Source organism: Rhea pennata, chromosome 1 (assembly GCF_028389875.1).
Source record: "Rhea pennata isolate bPtePen1 chromosome 1, bPtePen1.pri, whole genome shotgun sequence".
Classification (NCBI taxonomy): Eukaryota; Metazoa; Chordata; class Aves; order Rheiformes; family Rheidae; genus Rhea; species Rhea pennata.
This window is the reverse complement of record NC_084663.1, coordinates 99,180,186-99,202,029: the sequence shown is the minus strand read 5'-3', so window position 1 is coordinate 99,202,029 and position 21,844 is coordinate 99,180,186. Positions and strand designations below refer to the sequence as shown.

Sequence of the window (21,844 nt, the reverse complement as noted above, 5' to 3'; positions counted from 1 at the left end):
CGGGGTTTCCCTCTTTTGCAGGAGCTTCAAGCTGCCCGTTCCCGCGCTGCCACCCTGCAGGTAAGGGCAGCAGTGGCCAAGCCGGCCATGCAGATGGCTCAGCATCCTCTTGGGATGCAAGGCAAGGGGAGGGGGGTCCCAAAAACCCAACAGTGGGTTTTGCCTCGACTAAGCTGTCATCGGAGCCACCTCTCATCACCCTTGCTCCCATGTCGCTTCTCAGCCTTTAGCGCCCGCTCGCCCACCTGTTGCTATTTCCCACCAGCAAGTCCAGACCAGGTGATTCCTCCTTGAAGCTACAAGCCTTGCTGAGATGCTGCCGCCTTCCCCCGGGGACAGAGGCTGCACTCATGTGAATGGCTAAGTGTCTCTGCCTTGGCTGGTAGCTCCTGATTCGTCCCTGTCATCGACCCACCCGTGCAGATGATAGACCTGGTCCGTGCCTCTCCTCCCTTTGCACAGTCTCAGGTCCCGCAGGCAGCGTCCCAGTGCCTCCCCACCATAGACACCAGGCCATGCTGCCTTCCACCTTACTGGCAGCCAAAAGGAAAGGCAGAGAGGGCCAAGCAAGGAGAGTTGGGTGAAGCAACATGTCCCTTCTGGGTGGAGGAAAAGGAAGAGCCAGCTACCCACATGGCTGAGGGCACCTGGCTCTAGGCCAAGCATGTGGCTTTATCAGTGCCAAACCTAACCCACTTGCCCTTATTGCCATACTCTAGGTGGAAAATGTGCATCTGCCTCCGGAGAAAAAGACATGCCCACATGGAAAGTAAGTAAGGTGGCTCTCACTAGTTCATGATTTTCCAGAGCCTGTGCTGAATCTGTAGCTAAGTCTGAGTAAATCCTGTGCCACACAAAAGTCCTATTTGTTCCTGTTGGTATTTATCAGTCCCCACCTCTCTCCTCTATCTCTCAGCTAGTATTTGCTTGTATTCTGTAGCTGTATCAAAAAAACAGCAATCACATATTTACTTTCTCTTTCTCCAGCACAGACCTACAGATACTCGCCCAGAACTGTCGAGGTAATGATTAAAAAGTTCATGCTTTTGCAGCTCTCCTGGGAGACTGGGCCCAAGACTTATCTGTGAGTTAGAAAAACACAGTATCCGTCATGTTTCCTCAGAACAGACAACAGCCATTTACTGGGAGGCAGAAAAAAATGTTCAAGTCTATGTATCAAGTAATTATTTATATAAACAGGAACAATGAGATGCAGCCCTGCTCTAGAGCAGCCACTCACAGAGCAAGCTGCAACACTCACTTCTGGTTTCACAGACTGAAAAAAATCAAACAGCTCAGGGATTTGGACCTCATGAACGTGTCCTGAAGAGTGTACCCAGCCATAGGGCCATAGCATTTATGGCTGCAGGGCTTTCCTTCCTTCCCCCGACCCCCATTCCCTTCTGTTCTTGGCTTTCTCCTAGCCGGAGTAACCTATCTTGAACACAGTTTCATCAAAACTCACATGTTTCAGCAAAAAGTTTCTGTTTCAACATGACATGCTTTATATATATATACATATATATATATATATATATATATATGTATGTATGTATATATGTATATATATATTTAACTGGGGCATTACCAACCAGCTTTAGTAATAAAAGCAGTCTTCAGTTTAAAGATAAAGAGAGTTTTAATGTTTGGAAGCTTAAAAGGTTTTTGTTAATCTTTCCACTGTAAAAAGCAACAGATGACTTAATAAATGGCTAAATCCTTGCTGGAATAGAATAAGGTTTCTCCTTCCAACATTTTACTGCCTCTGGATGGAGAAAAAAAGCCTCAGAACATGTACAGCCATGGCAATATTTAGTTTCTTATAAACCAGAATGGATCAAATAGTTATACTACTGGAGAAGACACATAGGAAACACTGGCGCTATCGGCTCATTGCCCAATCCACCTTACCTCACTGCTTTGGGGTCAGATTCAGGAGTGCTTATAAGGTATACTGAGGTAATTTATGAGCTAACCATCCCTTGGTGCATGTCCTACTCATCTGCCCAAAGTTATCATCCTGAAGGCAAGGAGTATCAATGGAGGGGAAGCATCCACTTTTCAAGTGACGTGTGTCACAGTCTCATGTAGTCATTCATTTGTGTTAATACTCCTGGCTCTGAGAGACTGCAGCTGAGTACCTGTGGTTTGCTACCTTTGCTATGAAGCTAGTTAATTTTAGCAGAGGGTAAGGGAAGCTGCCTCTTAAATCACCAGTCATGAATCATCCTCAGAAGGCCAACGTAGAGCAGAACAAAGCATTGCCATTTAGCAGCCCCAATATTTTTTTTCAAAAATGACCTCCTTAACCCAAAAGTTGATGCCCTGCAGTTAAGTGGGTGCTTAACAGAAAATTTTGAAGAAGGTGGGCAAGATGACACAAAAAGATGTGATTAAATGAGCTCATCATTTGGACATGTGACTGTGGGTGGGCAGTAGGAGAAGAGAAGAGGAGGGGGTGGAGCTGAAATGGAGAACCTGCCAAATAGCTGTCTAGTTTTGAGTTTTTAATCCCACACAAAAACCTCAGAGTGTGATCTGAGAACAGTCTTGGGAAGATCTTTCATCCGATATGAGAGCCCTTCCTCCCAAGCATTAAACTGGACTTACAAAAACGAAAGACTCAGTGAAACTCAAGCATCTGCAGTCTCGCTCCTCCTGCACCATCAGCCTGTGGGACAAGTAGCCTGCTGCTTCTGCACTTCCGTTTCTCCACTGGCCAGAGAAAGGCAATGATAACGGTCTTTCAAACAATCTGTAGACTACAAGCACTCTGGAAAAAGTAGCCACTTTTGTCCTGTGAGTAAGGCTTGGGGACAGGCATTGGAATGGACAGGAGGAACTCCAGTCCTCACTTGGTGAGCTGGGAGCCTGTGACTCACGAAGCTGAACCTGTGCTGGTTTCCTAAGCACAGCAGGAGCAAGGCTGCTGCCACTCCCTTCTCTGCAATCCCAGGCAGTGACTAGGTCTGGGAGAGCCTCACCTCTGCGGACAGAGAGGAAATTCCTTTTCTTAGGCAAGTTTACCCTAGCTGTGCTACTGCTTAGAAACTCTAAAATTTCTAAATCTTGAAATTTTTAAAGCTTCAACTCAAAAACTCAGTAGTTATTTTCAAGATCACAGTTTCCTCACAGTCAGGAGGTCTTTTACAGCAAACAGAATCCAAATAAACCAAATAATAGTTTGTTTATGCTGGGAAACAGATTCTGCAGAAACCATGTTCTAACAACCATCTTTCACTTCTAGACCTGAAAAATGAAGGTGAATCCCTTGAGATTGTTGCCCACGGAGCAGAGACCTCTGTTCCACTTTAGAGCATGAAAGGTAGCTACAAATGGCAGCATGAACTCAGCAGCTCCCACTTAAAAAAACATCACTACTCTTCCAAACAAGATCAAGAGCATCAGGGCATTTTTAACTTCTGGCTTCCAGTACTTAATCAGTTCATGTTGTCCTTTGAGATTAATGAGTCATCCTTCTACCTATTTAGATGCACACTCATCCAAAGCACGTTAACAAAAATGTTGAAGAGGTGGAAGGAGGGACAAGTTTAAACAGGATTAGGATGGTATTTACCCACAGAAGCTTATCTTATCTTTCATTGATGGCTCTTCCCTCTGCACCCTCTATTTTCAAGGAGTGCATTAGATGAGGGCCTGGCAGGGAAGGGGTTAGCCATCTCTGGGTCCCCCTTGAGGCACAGGTCCTTTGCAGTCACATTACCCCCAGCTTGGCATGTATCTGGTTCTCTGGCCTCAAGTTATACAAGTCTTGGCTTCCTTCCCTTCAAAGTCAGACTCAGAGATGATGTTTGAAGGATTCACATATAAGTTAGGTTTGAATGAGCTAGTCTGAATGTGTATCTCCAGGTGTCCAAAAGCGTAAGCTGACACAGTGGGCAAGTTCCTTGTAGGAAGGGCATTGCCTTCGAGTGTGTCTCTCTCGACCCACAAGTAATACTTGAATAGTCTTTAAATACAGCCAGCTCTGAAGCACATCTTGTGCCTTCATCTTTGTATGGCAGAAGAGCATGATGGCTTAAGGGCATGTAAAACAGACATTTCCCTTTCTAGTTAAAATCAAAGGGGGCAAGAGCAGAAATGGTGGAACTAGAAAGGTCCATTAGAGGAAATATATACATATATACCATGTGGATCCCCTCAGCAGGTTGGCTTAAGTGCTTGGTCTGTCCAGTAGCTGACTGGTCCTTTGCTCTGCCCCATTGCCTTCCTCAGAGAGATGCACACACACAAATGTATCTCAATCCAGGCCCCACAGTCCCAAACTCCTAGGCAGTGACCCCCTTGATCTGTCAGATGCCCCGCAGAGCCACTCTCATGGCTCTTGGATGGGTCTCACACTTGGCCAAGGGGACCCACTGCTCTCCTGTGCCAGGCCCAGGTGGAGCCAGGGCAGGGGATTATTCCGGTTCCCCAGCCTGCCATTGTCCCTCTGTGCCCCTTTGCGTGTGTGGAGATGAGCCTGCCATCACACAGCCTAACGCTTACCAGGACCAACCTCAGAGCTGGGTGAGGCCCTCCGGCCCCCATCCACACACAGCATGCAGGCGCTGTTGGATGCTTCTGCGTGTCCAGCTGCAATCTGCACAATAATGAAATGACCATAGCTTTGCAAACGGTTCTAGTACTATGGTGCACCAACTAACCCTGCTGTATGAGCGCACAGACTATGTAGACTACCACATATGCTCACATTGCAAGCTTCTTCAGCAATAGGATATAAACGTGTTAAAGCTGCTCTGTCTCCCTCTCTCATTCTCTCTCTCTCTCTCTCTCTCTTTCACTCTATCAGGAACATCTTGGGGGAAAAGATTATGTTAATACCAGCGAGCTGTGGTATTCTACTGTCATCCACAATGCAAAACGTGAATCCTCTGTGGTTAATACCAATGATCAGACAGAATATGCAATTGTCAACATGCCTAAGAACAAGCAAACCATCACCAGCTCTGAAGATAACAATGAATATGATTATATCCTGATAAACTAAAAAGTGATGCTTCCTGCTGCCAAGGCACTCTTTTATTTGAATATTTAAGCTAGCAGTGTGCAGTCTTCCTAACCACTCTACCTGCTATGACAGGTCTTCAAGAAAACTGGAGAGCATCTCTCTCACGTTGCAAAGGTTATACACTAGGACATGTCTGCCAGACAGTTCCAATAAGACAAATTTGTCCATGAAAAGGTGATCCATGAAAAGGTGATCCATGAAAAGGTGATGACAGAAAGAGACATGGACAGAGTACAAGCTTCACCTGACAATTAAAACAAGAAGAGTCAGTGTAACTACCATTGCAAGACAGTATAGTAAATAAGGTGCTTCATTAGTAGAAGCAACTGAGACTGCTTTTTTTTTTTTTTTTTTTTTTTTCTCTAGACTCTTAAGGTACTTTTTTTTAAGGGATCTAATAAAACTGTATAAATAATAATATATATATATATATATAAACAGTAAAGACTAATAAATCTCAATAATACAATGATAATACCCTTATTTTGTTTTGTTTTTAATAAAAAATACATAGGCCCTGTACATAAGTGCACTTAATCTCTTTCAAAGTTTCTCTGGCCTGCTTATGTGATATATCATTACAACGATATAGTACAGTTAATACAATTAGCTCATTTCTTATACTGCCCCCTCTTTTTTTTCAATGTGATACTACTTTTCTCAGACTGAAATCTTAACAAAGTTGGAACTAAATCAAAAATACAAAAATTTGATGCAAGACAAAAATCCAACCGCTTCAAACTGCTGCCACTTGCAAGACTAGCAAACCGGTAAAGACCTAATGCTACACAGACAGTAGCTGCACTCCTCTCTCAGTAGACGAGTCCCAGGTGCCTACCTACCTACCACACAACACTTCCAGTTCACTACCCTCCTGGCATCTCAGAACTGGTTTTATGCAGCACCAAAACACACCTCTCCATAGCCTCACCCATCTGCAGGCATCATTTTTGGATATTTATTCAACTGCTCAGCAAAGATCATAAAGTAATTATGCGTCTGTGTTCTTGCTAAAGCACAGTTTTTGCCCCCCTTCATTCTTGTATTAAACAAATTGGAAGATAATATTAAGCAGAGTTTTCCTGAGTTTAAAGACTGGAACCTAATCACTGGCTGTAGCCTTGGCATTATGGTGTGGTGCCTTTGCACACATCCCATCTGCAGTTTCTGTGCCTGGGGGTCCCGTGGGGTGAATGGGTTGCATGGAGCAGTGCATGGACCCATGGCTAGCGCTGTGCAGGCAGCACTGAGCAGGTACCATTGCAGCAGCCAAACAGCTGAATTTGCCCCCAGATTTGTACTATGAGCTGGAGCTACACATACAACTGTCTGCTAAGGGACTGTAAAATGTTGGTTACAAGTTGAATTATCAGAACTAATTTTTCCTTTTTTAATTGTCACTCAGTTGCCTCAGTCATCTATGCATAACGCAGGTTCTTTCCATTAGAATTAACATTAAACATTTACAAAACATCTAACTTGATAGAATAATATGCTTTTACACTACTCTGCTCCTAAATGGATGAGTAGTAACTAATATGTCTGGTTGTTTTCTTTTACATTGTCAATTTACTTCAACAGGAAGCAAACACCACTATTTGCCTTTTTTGGGGACATTTCCTTCAGTCAGAGTTGAAAGCATGACTGGAGGTAGAGAGTGAAGTTGGACACTATGTGTTGACTATCACAGCATCTTGCTGCTCCTCCTCCCACTTCTTTCCAGTGAAGTCTAGGGTGAAGGTAATAGGACAGAGGATGATGGATGGAAAGAAGTGAATGTTTGGCAGTTTCTTTTCCTTCCTCATGGCTCTTGTAGCATGTAGAGGTATCACCATAAAAAAGAATGATCATGGTATTATTCTTCAGTTCTTTGATACTGAATCAAAATTAAGAAGTGTTGAGAGGCAGATTCAATCATCTTAGGCTGAAAGAGCAGTAGGATCAAGTATCATCTCAAAGGTAAGCTGCTCATTTGCTGCTGGTGTTTTCATAGCCTTTTCATAGCTTTTGGGAGAGATCATACACATGAAGATGGGTGAACTTTACCCTTCTCAGCGTAAGAATCAGAAAGAATATCTCCTTTGATTTTTTGCTATGTAGGATTCAGCTCTGCAGAGAAGGACCTGAGAGTGCTGGTGGATGACAAGTTGACCACGAGCCAGCAATGTGCCCTTGTGGCCAAGAAGGCCAATGGTCTCCTGGGGTACATTGGGAAGAGTGTTGCCATCAGGTCAAAGTAGGTGATCCTGCCCCTCTCCTCAGCCCTGGGGAGGCCTCATCTCGAGTACTACGTCCAGTTCTGGGCTCCCCAGTACAAGAGAGACATGGAGGTACTGGAGAGAGTCCAGCATAAGGCTACAAGGATGATCAGAGGGCTGGAGCATCTGCGAGGAACAGCTGCGAGAGCTGGGCCTCTTCAGCCTGCGGAAGAGAAGGCTGAGGGGGGATCTTATCAATGTGCATAAGTACCTGAAGGGAGGGTGTCAAGGGGATGGGGACAAACTCTTCTCGGTTGTCCCGTGTGACAGGACAAGAGGCAATGGGCAGAAACTGAAGCACAGGAAGTTCCGCCTGACCATGAGGGGGAATTTCTTCCCTGTGAGAGTGACAGAGCACTGGCACAGGCAGCCCAGAGAGGCTGTGGAGTCTCCTTCTCTGGAGATCTTCAAGGCCCACCTGGATGCAACCCTGTCTAACATGCTCTAGGTGACCCTGCTGAGCAGGGAGGTTGGACTAGATGATCTCCAGAGGTCCCTTCCAACCTTACTGATTCTATGATTCTATGATACTGTATTAGGCACAGCATTTGCAGCTCTATTTTTCCAAAAATGTACAGAAATTATATCCTTAAACGTACATTTATATTAGTTCATCAAAGAGAACTGAGCCATGAAAAGAGAAGATACTGTTTCTGGAGTCACCATTGCATTTCACAAATCAAGGTGGGATTAGTATTAGTCACAAGTATAGCAGCCATGTGATCCACTAATTTGGTCTAGACTGTTCTCCAAGCTCAGTTAAAACTCCAGCTACAACATATATGGTTTTGAATGTATTACTGGACTGGAGCTGCTGAAGGAGTGAAAACAATGGCATAAGAATAAAAAAAATAATTTAATGAATAGTATAATTATCAGATTACATCTTAAATATATATACTAATAACATAAAAAAAAAAAAAACAGAAACACAGTTTCCCATAAGCTACTTCTTGAGATAATACAAAAGGTTTGTTAAAATAAATTTCTCTATTCAACAGTACCAGCATTTATGCTGGCTATACATGTTTACAATTACAAATTCAAACAATGCATTCATGACAAGAAGTTATATTTCACTAGCATAGTAGTGAATTCATCACATTTCTAGTAAAGCTAATGCTTAATTTTAAATGCTGATGTTATTGCCTGTAACTAACTGTCATGCCACACTGGCCTACACGATGTGCCTCAACACGGTTCTCGTAGCAATGGTCCATCTGGTGCAATTTCTTGTCAACCAGAACTAGTATTTGCTGCCGTATTAAGGCAAAAATCTTGCATTTGTTCATTTTTATCGCCCCTGTTGGGGCAGGGGGTATACTTAGGGTTTAGATTAATTTGTCTTTGAATTTATAAATGCAGATCAAATAGTTGTCTTTTCACAAGTATCCTTGACTAACAGTAGCCAGTTGTTAAAGAGTGCAGCTTATTTGACCTTTGAAAGGTTCCTCAGACATTCAAGATGCCCTAGGGAATAAGATATACCTCTTATCCATGGCATTGCTCTATTCAATTCATTTAAATTTACTAGCTCTGTACCAGATGCCCTTTACCTGGCTATACAAACAGCACCACTGGGTTTTCCATAACGTTCATCAAAAATATCCTTTTACATAAGTGTGGCAGGACTCTGCCAAGAGCAGAAATCCATCTATCTACAGGGCACTGAGCAACACATTGATGAGAATGGACCCTTGGAACATTTCTATTTCACATTATGAAAGAGAAAAATAGAGCAGATGATACCTTCTTTAAGAAGGCTATAGGATGAACTCGGATGATGAGATTCCCTGTTCATTTAAGAAGCCAGCGCAAAGGCCTTGCATGTAGCTAAGGAAAATAAAAGAGGCACTTAAGTTTTCAGGTTGCTCTGAGAGGAAAGAGTAATGGGGAAACAAGACTGAGGGAGTCAGCCTTGTCAGAGGAAATGTCACAGACATGAGCATAGGTGGAAGCAAGTATGAAGGATAAAGTTGTGCAGATAATTTTGGATAAGGAAAGAGCAGAAGAAAGGAAGCACATGCAAGAATGCTTTTAAAGCAAGTACAAGAAATGCAAAACTGATTCATAGGGCAGGTCAAAAAAGAGGTTTCAAAGTCAATGGAGCAGGTATCAAGCTTGATACATGATTTTCACAAAGGCAAATCAAAAAGGGTTACCGATATATCAGGACAACAGTAAAGAAGGAGGTAGTAACGTTCTAGGAGTACAACACTGTTATAAACATACCACATTTTTAGTTTACCATACTGCATCTCACACAATAGTTACAGAAATCAACATCTTTAGAAGTGTTTCTATGTAATGAATAGCTCCTAGCCCTTCAGATTGCTAATAGACCTGAGAAGGCAATCTCTTCAAGTAGCCGAGGGAGGAGAGGAGTCTTTCCATCGTTCCTCTGAAAGTTAAAACAGTACATTATTAGCATTAAAATGGATCTCCAGTTTGACATTTTAGCATTGCTTTTCCTGTGAACCCTGTCAGTATATGAGCAACAAAATGATATTGAGCACTATAACTTGAGACATGCTCATGTCTTGTTCCTTGCCAAGTACTGAGAAAGTTAAAATGGGTTAGGTACAAATCTTGCTTATATACACTGTATTGTGATGTGATGGCCTAGGATTATCCTGAAGGCACTTACATGTGAACTAGTAAGTTGGGGATAGGAAGGAAAGCTTTGTATAAACTTCAAGGTCATAGGACTTTTAAACCGACATTTTCAATCAAGACAACTCTAAACACAGTGAAATCACTTCCTAGGCACTAGAAAATGTGGAATAGTGAACATTTGGTTCCTTTAAAAAAAAAAAGTCTCTTTTAATATTGACTTTTCCAAAAAAACTCCGAAAAGATACAAATCAGGAAGCTTTTTCATTGACTGTGGAAACGTCAGAAGTTGACTCCCAAACTACTTATGCTTTTCCACTTAGGATTTAAGCCTGTTTTACAAGCACTTAAATATGAATAGACAACACAGAAAAGCTATTTTAATTGTTTTGCCTGTACACTTTGTACACACACACACGTATGAGGAGATTTTCTTTGTAGTTGTACATACGAAGTACAGGAGGAGATCTGAAAAGTTTGGTGGGACTCAGTAGCTGAACAGTTCTCATCATGAATCCTTTTCTCATTATTGGATGAGAAAGAATCCTGGAGTATAATTTAAGCATGGCAAGCGTTTCTTGAATATTGAATATTTTACATTTTTCTTAATGTCTCTCGAGAAAGATTTTCCCTCCTTCCAAGTAAATACTTCTGCTCCTTGAAGAGAAGTCCCTATAATGTACACCACTTACCTGTTAATGTAAGAGAAGTTGGGTCAAGCTGTAGCTTGGTGCATTCGGATGTCCCATGATGAAGAGTATCTTCTTCATCGTAAATATTTTGACGTAAAACATTCCCTATAAACTCTGGATTCATTGTGTTTTCCATAAACCCCTCTGTTGCTGGTGGTACAGAGAACTCCAGCTGATAAAATACAGTAGCACTTTCATTACTAGAAAACAAACAAATTCAGGTATAAGCACGTACAAGTAACACTGTATCTTTTCTTTTTGTTTTTGAGGGGACTGCCTTTTCATATAAATGTTGGCACTGACTTTTTTTTTAAAGCTGTTTTAAAGAAAAGCATTAGAAAAGAGAACAGCCATCAAGCTCCCACTTTCCTCTTTCACTTCCTTCTCCAAGAAGGTGCCGATATGAAAGAAATGTGGGCACATACCTGATGTCAATCTCAGACATGTTTTCAAATGTACAAAGGGCAATTGAGCATGTGCCCTGAGAGGCCAAGGTTTTCTACATTTGTTCCCAATGAGAATATAACAGTAATAGCAGAGGTGACACAATCCTGTGTTCATAACTAGCTGAGAACCTGCAAAAAGATTTGCTCTCCTGATAGCAGTATCTGATGCAATCCAGCCAGCGTTTCTAACTTACTTTCTGGAGTGGATTATGTAAACCACAGGACTAGAGTCCATCTCCGGAGATTTCATTGCTTGCTGACTATCAAAAACACTAAGTACAATTATACTATTGCATTTTACCTAATAGACTTATCAAAAAAGAATCAGAAACACCAAAAAAGATGTTTCAACAGAAATATCAAAAAAGAAGTTGAATAAGGGAAGAGGAAGAAAAAAAGGCGGGGGTGAAGGGAGGGAGAGGAGTTCTGCAATACATATGCAGAACTGAAAGTTTGTACTCAATGGCCTAAATCATCTGAAAGGGTAACAAGCTATGGCACATTCATTTGACAGAGCAGCCATATCTAGTCCGGTAGTGCATCAGAGCACATTCACTAAAGTGCCCTCAGGACAGCCCCGAACCCCAGTCCATGGAGGCCGTTCCTCTATCCTTGCTCTCTCAGCTGCCCCAGACTTATGAAAATCTCTACGTGCCACAATGTTTTTCAGTCTTTCTTACCCCTTTATCACATTGCTTTTTCAGAAATCCTTGGAGAAGCTATCTACGCAACCTACATTGCTTCTCTGCAATCGCTTTGTGACAGGACCATGTGGGAGCTGACATCTCCTGGTCCACTCTTCCCTCTTCTGCTCAGCCTCTCCTTATGTTGTAGGACTGTAGCATCTCCATAGCTTAAAACATTATGGTCTCAAACATCACAGATTCCTTAGCCTTTCTCTCATGCCAGTTTCTGCTGAGAGTAAGATCTTCCCTTACCTCTAGCATGAAGCTTTCTCCTGCCTTTGCAAGGCAGGCTGGATGCTTTTTCACCTCATTTCTGCCACCACTCCTGCCCTGCCTGCATCAACCTTCAGCAGCTGAGCTTCTCCTATGCCACCTCGCACGGAGACAAGCCTAATCTCGGCCTCTGCCTCCTCTACCTCTCACTCCTGCCTTTCTAGTCTCTCTAGCATGCTACTGCTTTAAGATTTTCTCCTGTTGCACAAAACAAAGTGAGGAAAAAAAAAATCCAAACAAACCAGCAATGCAATATTGTGGTTTTGCCTTTCACTTCTTGTGTCCCCCTGTTGCCTTTTAGCTCTTTGGGAACAGAATAGTTCCCCCTCCTCCCCATGGACCCTTTTGTATTTAGTTAAGGCCGTTTAAGCCATGTTGCTCTACAGTGGTTCCAGACACTCATTTTCCTTTCAACAAATTTCCTCTAGTAAATTTGGTAAGGGCTGCACCTGGGACCACAGACAACAGAGGGTACTTAACAGCAGTAAAATGTTACTGTCATTATTTGTTATTAGCAGCACTTGCCCTTCACACTAGAGAATCCTTCTACCAGTTTTCACTGTACATATTGATAATTCTCCCCCTAAACATGCTATTTTTTGCAGATCTAAATGTTATGCCTATTTATATAGGCACATCTATATGCCTTATCAAAAGTTTATAAATATTAGATAATTACTTACCTGAAATAAACCACTTGAGCTGACCTAAAGTAATGTCCCAGAGCTGGAGACGAGCTGTAGACATCTGTTAACTTGGAGAGATAAAAAAGAAAAGAAGAAAAAGCACATATTTCTTCCATTCATTATATCTTTTCCACATAAAAGAAAGGACAGTGAATCATTCTTCTAAGGTGTTGCACAGGGCATAAACACAGGTGCTGAATGTCAAATACCAGCAATTACCTGTCCTGGGAAAGGTACACATTCCCTTTGAGTCTGACAGACAAGTTAACCTCTGTGTCGGAGTGATTACTATATTACCCGCACACAATAGAGGCATTCGAGGTGAACTAAAAGTATGTGCTCAAGTTGCCATCTGCAATTTATTTTGTTCAGTTTGTTTGTTTGTTTTTTGTACCAGAAAGCCCTTCTACTGTTACTTTATAGAGGGAAGGGTCCCCTTTCACAGTAAGCCTAAACCAGTACTGCCATACCTGCTAAGCTTACCTCAGCCGTAATTCAGAGCTACAGTGACTCAACGGAAATGACAGCTATAAACCCAGGCTGTCATCACGTACTTAACAAGAAAATGCATTTTTGAGCAGGGATCAGGCTAGATGACCTCCACAGGTCTCTGTTAATTAAAATACTTTGTGAAAAAGGTGAATACTAAGTCCCAACCATTATTAAAATTTAGGAAAAAACTGCAAGCTGTTTAAATCTATGCAGCTGCTTGCATGCTTAAAACTAGGCAATTCTTTTTTCTGAATCAGGACTTCAAATGATATTGCAAAAACAAAGATCATAGTCTACCTTATTTTAGTAAATTATGTGGACTTGCAAACAACTCAATTGCTACACAGAGAAAAAAAATTCTTAGAGGGAAAAATACTCAATCTTTGTTACAAGCAGAATCAGGTTTGCCTAGAACCATGTCAATACATACCCTCTTAGTGATGTCTTCAGAGAAAATGTGTGGAAGACCACACTTCAACTTGAATTTTCCAGAAAAATTGCGATAGTTTCCACTATGTAGTAGTTCATCAGGATCCCAGTAGTCATCCTCATCTGTGTAAACGTCTAATATTCAAAAAGATATAGGAAGGGAGGAAAAGTTTCAGTTAGCAGAAGTAGGAAAAATACCCTCTTGACTTTCTCTAGAGTGACTTTCTCACAAATTTCCTAAGTAGTAACTGTCTGCAAGTGATAGAAAGAAAATGCAAGTCACCTAAAGAAAAGTGAGAACACACAGAGGACCATGATTCACCCTGTTAAAGGTTAGCTACTCTGAAAGACTAGCAGGTACTGACACCAAGTGAGAAGACCTAAATTATCCTTTGCACTCATTGCAATGGTAAAAGCATCAGTTCCGTCCTCATCTCGCAGTCTGTTCTAGTAATATTTCTTCAGTTTGCTACAAACAGGAGTTGCCATCTGAACAGGATAAAAGTTGGTAGCTGTCTGCTAAAACACAAGCACTCACATGTGTGAGTGCATGTCTATCCAGCCAGTCCCATGAACAGTGTTCGTACACAGGCATGACCATGTACTTCAGCTGGCTATCACAACCACCTCAGCAGTGAGACATTTCACTGATAGGGATTAACAGAAAAAAAAATGTAGTAATGTAAGCATCTAAACTGTTCTAACCCTAGGGATCTCCGTAGAACATCACTGAAAAATCACTACAAGACCATGCATCCACCACTCAATGCACAACCTGCCTTCTGCAGTCAGCATCCAAGTCTCGGCAGCAGTCAGCTTGCAGAAGGAGTTTAAAGGATGCTATTATTCCCATTTGTATTAGAAGATGAACCAAGAGTAAGATACTTACTAGAATAGAGAACTACACTGATGAGAATTACCAGGAGGAGCACTATAAAAATCGTAGCTATAAGCATCCATAGTTTACACTTCCAGAAAATGACATTGCTGCATGATTTCCAGTGATCTCTGTTCTAGTTAAAAAAGGAAAGGGAATGTGGATTAATGAAATAAGGCAAGGAGAAAATACTTAAGCATGTCTCTACTGTCACATTTAGGAAAAAAAAAGAAAACCAGGAATGGTCTCATTGTTAAGCAATGCTCTACATTAGAGGTTCTCACCCTTAAGTACTGCTGCAGCTGAGAATGCAGTGGACATTCACAGGGAGTCAATTACTTGAAAGAAACACATTCAATTCCCTACTTATGCAGAATTTCCAACTCTTGAATCAGCCCTAAAGCTAAGGCACTACAAAGGTACTTTCATAGTTTCTGAATTTCTTTGAAGCAGATCTATTTCCTTTGTTCCACAAGCTATCTTTTTAAAGTTTCCATCTTTCCTAACCAAAAAGTATCTGTGGAGGAATTTCCAGAATGACTGGTTATCAACCACAATGACATTGATAATATCGGTCTGGATATAAGCATCCAAAGTAGGTGGACAGCTATTCCTTAAAGGTTGCATTAAGGATTGCATAAGTATTGCATTAAGGAACATTCTAATGTTGACTCCCTTTTTCTTCAAAAGATTGAACATTTGAAGATGACTGTAAGCATTTACTAGAAAGTTTATCACAAACTTCACATCTGCTAGGAGATCACAAGGAAATTCTCTTGAAAGAAATTGTGTATGAAGGCATGTTCATATAGGGGAGCAGGGGCAATTCTTGCCTTTTATTTAATTTTTGATAAGATTTGAGACTGAGGTAGGAATTAGGGTTTTTTAGTTACTCTAGCACTATTAATATTAAAAAAATATACTTAAGGGACATAGTAAAACAAACAAGAAACTCCAGATAATTTGTTCCACAGACAGATGACTGAATGAAAGGCATAAATTCAAAGAAAAGTAGATCATGCTGCCTTTATAACTCCCCCTCCTCCCTATCTACTGTAAACCCCAACATAACCTCCCTCTTAACTCCATGACCTTTCTGAAATCAGTATCAAGCAAGTACGAGTACATGGTGCAGGTTGTCTGGGCCACACACAGGCAGAACAGCAAGAACCAGCTTGCTAGCTGGAGGCACCAATTCAGATTACCTCCCTTTAGTATTTGAACTTTCTAAGAATATAGTATAATAGAAAAAATTTCACTGAGAACTTTTTCTGAATTTAACTGAAGCTCACTAACTGTTTTAATACTTTTTGGAGGCAGTGGATGGACAGAAAGAGAGAAGAGTCACCCAAATTTCACACAAACATCATCTCTTAAGAAGAGTGGGCAAAAAAACTCTTCAAAGTGCTCTCTGCAGGCACACTTGCTTGTGCAAGTCCACTCTGGTGGAGAATGATGAACAACTGGCTGAGTATGGTTTATCTCACAGTGGGCATTTACATGATTGTGTATACATATTTTATTTTTTTTTTAAGTATATTAGAAGAAGAATTAACCTTCAATTTAGTATGCAACACTAGTATATCATTTTGTATCTGGCAAGAACCCTAGCTACTCCTGAAGTACAACTATGAAATCAGCTGTCATAATATGAGCTGAAACAGTTATCAAGCCCAAATTTCTACTGAAAATACCAGCCACATAATCAGACCATAATCACAAAAACACAATTTTTAATCAAGCAAAGGAAACTGGGTTGATTTCACGAAAACATGCAGCTCTCCAAACCCTTCCAGCTGGGCCAACACCTCGGGGACATTGCTCACGCACACGGCGAGGCTGCTGCGAGGGGGCAGCGGGGGAAACCTCTCCACGCTGGACAGGCAGGCGTTCTCATTAATTTGCTGCCCGAGCACGAAGCAGAGCATAATAATTTCCCGGAAATCCCTTCAGGATAAGAAGCCAAACTCCAGAATCATCAGCAGAAACACAGTCCTGGGAAAAGTGGCAGTTCTGGAAAGAGGAAGGCTCTGAACTGATAGTTAAGGGTAAAGCTTCTCGAGAGAGCTGAGCTAGTCGAGCTGACCCCGGGCTCTCCTGTTCCTCTTTGCATGTCTCTAGCTCTTGTCTGACCTTCAGCAGGCTGATCCAGCTCACCAAGCCAGAGGAGAAGTACCCCCCCCCCCCCGCTGCCCCCCAGTACAGCCAGAGCAGGGTTTCTGCCTGTGGGAGGGGAATGAATCAGCTCGGGAGGGGGTCAGGCCAGCTGACCCGCAGGGCTGGCAGAAGGAAGCAGTCGCTTTTGCTTGGCCAGGAGCAGAGGAGAAGGCTGGCGGCACTCACGCTGCTGAGCTGCCAGATTAGCTCAGCAATCCCTGGAAATCCCCCCCCTACAGTAAAGTGGGAAAATTCCTAGTTCTGCTACAGCTTTTCCCTCTACCTTTAAGTAGTCAAAATCATTGTACCAGTCACCTGTTAGTAAAACACCATTCCTCTGCCAGCTTTAGTCTGTTCCACAGCTGTTAGCTAAACGCTAGATGCTAATAACTACCCCAGGACTTGCATGCTGGTCTTAACAGAGGTTATGGGTGCTCTACTTATACAAATTCATAATTGTTAGTCCCTGTAAATCACCAAGAACCAGAATAAGAGACCACTAATACGTCTTAAAAAGTTTGCTGCAGGGCGTCCCGCCTTACAGTGTTGTTTTCTGATTAATTCATTCTTGAGCAAAATCTATTTAAATACGGGTTTTAACATTTCTCTTTTTTGATTTTGAGCCCACTCCCACTAACACATAGAAAAAGAAAGTAAAACTCAGAGTGCTATGTACAACTTTACTTTCTGAGTTAAAAGTGCACAAACAGCCAACAGCAAAAAAATAGCAATGCTCAAAATCCCATTCCAAACTTACAAATTTTCGCTAAAAGGAAGAAAATAAGCATATCAACAATGTTTCCAGTGAGCAACTCTTCTCCTTCATTCAGACAACGAATTAAACCAACTCACAAAATGTTCCTATGAAGTGTCACTTCACTTGCTGTGTGATATTTCCCAACAGCTCCATAAGCATCGAATGAGTAGCCGGAATTCCTACCTTTTTGGGTGCAGCCGTTTGTGAATTCAGAGGCACACTATGATCAGCCTCACTTTCCTCCCCATTAACCTCTTCTCTTTGTAACTCAATATCCTCCTGCTCCCGGTGAGAGCTTTGCCTTTTCATAGCTTCCATTCCTGTGCGAGGATCTCTGTTTCTGAAGCGAGCAAGGAGATAGCTCATTTCCTTCTGGTTTCAGCCACAGTTATGCCAGCAGCAGTTCTGGTATGAGGTTGGAGGCGATAACAGTGAACGGTTAGGACAGTTTTTGCAGGAGCGATCTCAAAACGCTGCTCAAGGAGGGGAATTCCTTGGAAGGACAAATACGTCACCAGCACTAGCTACAGAGAAAAGGGAGGGGAAGGAAGTATCAATTTGCCCAGTCTCCAGAACTACAGCTCTCACACTGTGCAATACTAGGTTTTCCAGTTTGTCTGCCTTACCATACCAGCCCTCAACAAGCACAAGCAGGTGAATAAATCTTTGGCAATACTGCCATTTGCTGAAGTGATTTTGAAAGGAACCGAATTACTTCCCGTGCTGTTTTCAGCTGAGACAGTAAAACACTACTGCTGCTATTTGTACAAATAGATGTGGTTCTGAACAGCATAAATTGAGTAAAGAATCACATAGCTTGTGGTTCGGTTAGTCTATGAAGAGAAATTATACTACCTCCAAATACCTCCAGTTTTAGGCTCCATGTACAGTTAATTGAGAAATGCATGCTACTAACTCCGGTGCTGCGAATTCTCTCTCTCTAGCTATTATGTTGCCTAAATCTGATGTCTGGTGCTAAAGAAGTGTTTATGCCTATTCACATCCTATCCAACCTAAACCTGAAAAGCTACTTCCCCATTTGAAAAAAAAAAAAAAAAAAAAAAAAGTCTGGAGAAGAGAAGATGGCAGGGGGCAGAGAGGGGACAACACCTTCAGCCTTAGCCTACACTCTCCCGGCTATGGATTTATAAGGGAAACTGTGGTGTGAATTGAGCTCTGGCCTGCACTCACTTCCTGAATGAGCTCTCCCATGACAGTCTGAGTCACCCATAACAGCTTACCAGCGCCAGAGGCTAATTTCTCCCTCTCCCTCTCTTGCTCCTACCCCAGTAGGTAGAGGTACGTCATACCTCCTCCCATTTCTCGTCCCGGCTCCATCCTCAGGGTTCTCCTCCCTCCTCACAGGGCACCTCTCTTCCTCTGGATCAAGCAAGTCTGGTACATGGCTGGTAACTGCACTCTTGCTCCAGCGCAAAGTGGACAGTGCATAAAGAAGGGAACAGAGCTTCTTTCTCCAGCTCTCTCCCCTGCTGACTGGACATCCACCCACAGCACTACTCCTTCCCGCCAAATGCTGAGGATATTTCCCCCACTATCACTATTTTCTCATTCTGAAACTCCTCTGGCTACTGATGCCTAACCATTCCCCTGGGGTTCAGATTCCCAACATCCTGTAACAGTCATCAAGGCAAAGGCACTCCAAAAAACTGAGCACAGGGCTTGGTTTCATTTCGCAAATGAAAAGAAAACACAAATTCCATGCCCCACCTTCAGTTCTGGAGACTCCTCAAAAGGCTGGAGGACGAAGCATGGAGCCAAGCAGTCATCAAGATCAGAATAGCTGTCTGCATCCACAGGATTTTACCTGGGAAATATCTTTGCTAGAAAAGTCTTTACCTGCTGGGTCTCAGTACTCCTGCTGGAGATGAGCTCCATTCATTTCATTTCCACGCTTAGTTATAGAGCTTACCTTCCTACTGAATTATCCGAAACCAAATGAGTTTTTCTAAGTCAAACGAGTTAATGATTATGGATCACACCCAGCAAAAGCCAAAGTCCATTTATTTTAATCTGTGAAGGAAACTCCTGAATTTCTTTAGTCTGGCCTGAATTAAGATTCACACTCAATGCCTAACTTGCCTATAAACTAATAGACTTCTCTCACACATGGAACTGAGAAGCTGTTAAAGAAAATGGGAAGTTGACAGCTGATCTGAACTTTCTGCCCTGGAAACAGCAGGAAAACTGTTTTCTTCTGTAGTGAAGACATCTCTGATTACAACACACAGAACAGAAACATGCAATAAATGTGTGCTTTAGTACAACAAGCAAATCTTGGTTCAGCTTCACAAAAAGAGGAAACTCAGTGGTACAAATGTACTTCCAATCGTTTCTAGGACTAAAGTTTCAGAGGCACAATCCAATGAATAAAACATAGCCACTCTCTTATTTAGTACATTTATTGAAAAGGAAGAAACGAATGACTGACTAGCCTTTAGAGATACTAAAATATCCACAGAACATCATTTGACTATAGCTCATGCAATATTTGCAAGTTTGACACAAGCACCGTGGGATGAAAAGTACCCAACGCTAACTCAAGAAAGGAAGTGCAAGTAGTATTGATGTCAGACACAAGAATCCCACTGTGTGCATATCAGTTCCAGCTCATTTCAGTATCTCCCCCACATACTGCTAGAAGGCAGGTCTGAAACTAAAGAAGAATCACATGTTTATATACCATTGGATAAAAACGTGCTGTGGGTAGCCAGGACTATATATATGTGTATATATATATATATATATATATATATTTTTTTTTTTAACTGTAAAGGTGAAAGCTAAATATTCCCAAATACTGAGCACAACTTTATCTAGGATTATCTAGGAAGTGCAGACGGATATGCTATTAAACTGAATGTCAGAATTCTTAATCTCATTAAATCTCATAAATACCTTTGGAAACATTAAATGAGCTAGGTTTGGGCCGATCGGCTCATCAGGAGATTATTGCTTCCACTGCTGGATTTACTGCTACAGTTAAAGGAATGATCTTGTGACAGAGATATTGCTGTCACTTCCTCCACTGCTTCCTTTGAGAACAAGGACGCATCCCAGCACAAAAATCCTTTCTCCTTTATGTCCCTTTCAACGCCAGTATAGCCACGCAAGCACAGGAAGAAAGACCAAAGACAACGACCTGGTCCTGAAACTCTGCTCACTGCAGATGAACGATGCCAGAGAAAGCAGTGGGAACCCACCAGGAGGCTGTCCACACAGCATGCTGGAGCGGGAGCTGGGGAATTGCATTTGTCATTCATTGCTGACATCAGTCCCTACACAACTATGGTCAAAGCTGTAAAGAGAATGTGTGAAAGCACCAGAGACTGGGCAAAAAGCCAGGGTACATGAGAACCATCTTGGACTAAGTTGAAAGATTTTGCTTGTTTGTATCAGAAGACTGGGGTCAACAAGAAAGACTTCCTGGCAGAGCAGTAATCTTGAAACAAACTGCCTACAGATGCCCTAGCTTGAAATGCCATCATTCTGTTTCATGTAGTCCTGCGTACATAGCACCATCTCTCCTTGGACTGGTCTAGTCATACATCTCTTTACTTTAGTCAGGTGTGTGTGCAGTTCCTGGCACCCTAGTAGGGTGAAATCCCTGAGGCATTGGCCTCTATTATCACTCAGGCACCAAGCTCATACTCATTTGAGATGGATTCATCACAGCACAGAGCCACTATGATCATTACACATGACTTACAAGTACTAGGTGAGCCCTCACCTGTTGGGAGTGGGGGGGAACAAAGACAGAAATCCATGTCCACCAACTCATGTTCCTGTGCAAGTATCAGAGTCTTGTTGAGATCTGTCTCCAAATTCTATTTATAAAGGAAGTGAACCTGGTTTTGGTGATTTCATTGAAGTCTGATATTAAAGAGAATTAACTGGAAGATATAATATTACTATAATCAGCTACATGTATAAACCTGTCCATAAAGCCTGTAAAGAGACCAAAACATGACTGTTTTGTAAATTCTTAACATTCTGTTGGGGAACTAGTAATTTGTGAGGTTTTAAAGGAAGCTTTTTTGGAACTTGATTAAAACATAATTCTCAACACATTTGCTTTATACAGTTTCTTTTTAATTAATTAAAGCTCAGTATTTCCTTCCTCTTATTTATATCATCCCAAAGAAACTAAATGGTGTTCTTTCAGTCCTTTAAAGAAAGTTTCCTGCACCCTAAACATATCTGAGTTATATGTCTGATGGTTTTAGAAAATCACAGGAGACAATCCAAAAATTACAGCCTAGAAAGGAACAGTTACGCAATAGCAGCATCACTTCAGAATGAACTCACCTTAGTTTTGTACGGTACATTGATCATAATATTGGTATTTTGAAGAAACAGGAAAGAACAATTTATGTTTAGAATCCTGTAGCATCATCAAGGGAATATATGTGACTGTATATGGGATGT

General features: G+C 41.9%; 1 protein-coding gene across 1 annotated transcript in view; it reads right to left on the bottom strand.

The window, feature by feature from the left end:
• Nucleotides 1-17,815, bottom strand: part of C1H3orf52 (chromosome 1 C3orf52 homolog) — a 36,643-nt gene extending 18,828 nt beyond the window's left edge. Inside the window, exons 1-5 of the mRNA XM_062574004.1 lie at nt 17,582-17,815; nt 14,497-14,620; nt 13,609-13,742; nt 12,684-12,754; nt 10,596-10,795 (exon numbers count right to left, since the gene is read on the bottom strand). Of these exons, the coding sequence (XP_062429988.1) occupies nt 10,596-10,795; nt 12,684-12,754; nt 13,609-13,742; nt 14,497-14,620; nt 17,582-17,764 (712 nt within the window). The 5' untranslated portion in view covers nt 17,765-17,815. The remainder of the gene's footprint in view (nt 1-10,595; nt 10,796-12,683; nt 12,755-13,608; nt 13,743-14,496; nt 14,621-17,581) is intronic.
• Between the last annotated feature and the right edge of the window lie 4,029 nt (nt 17,816-21,844).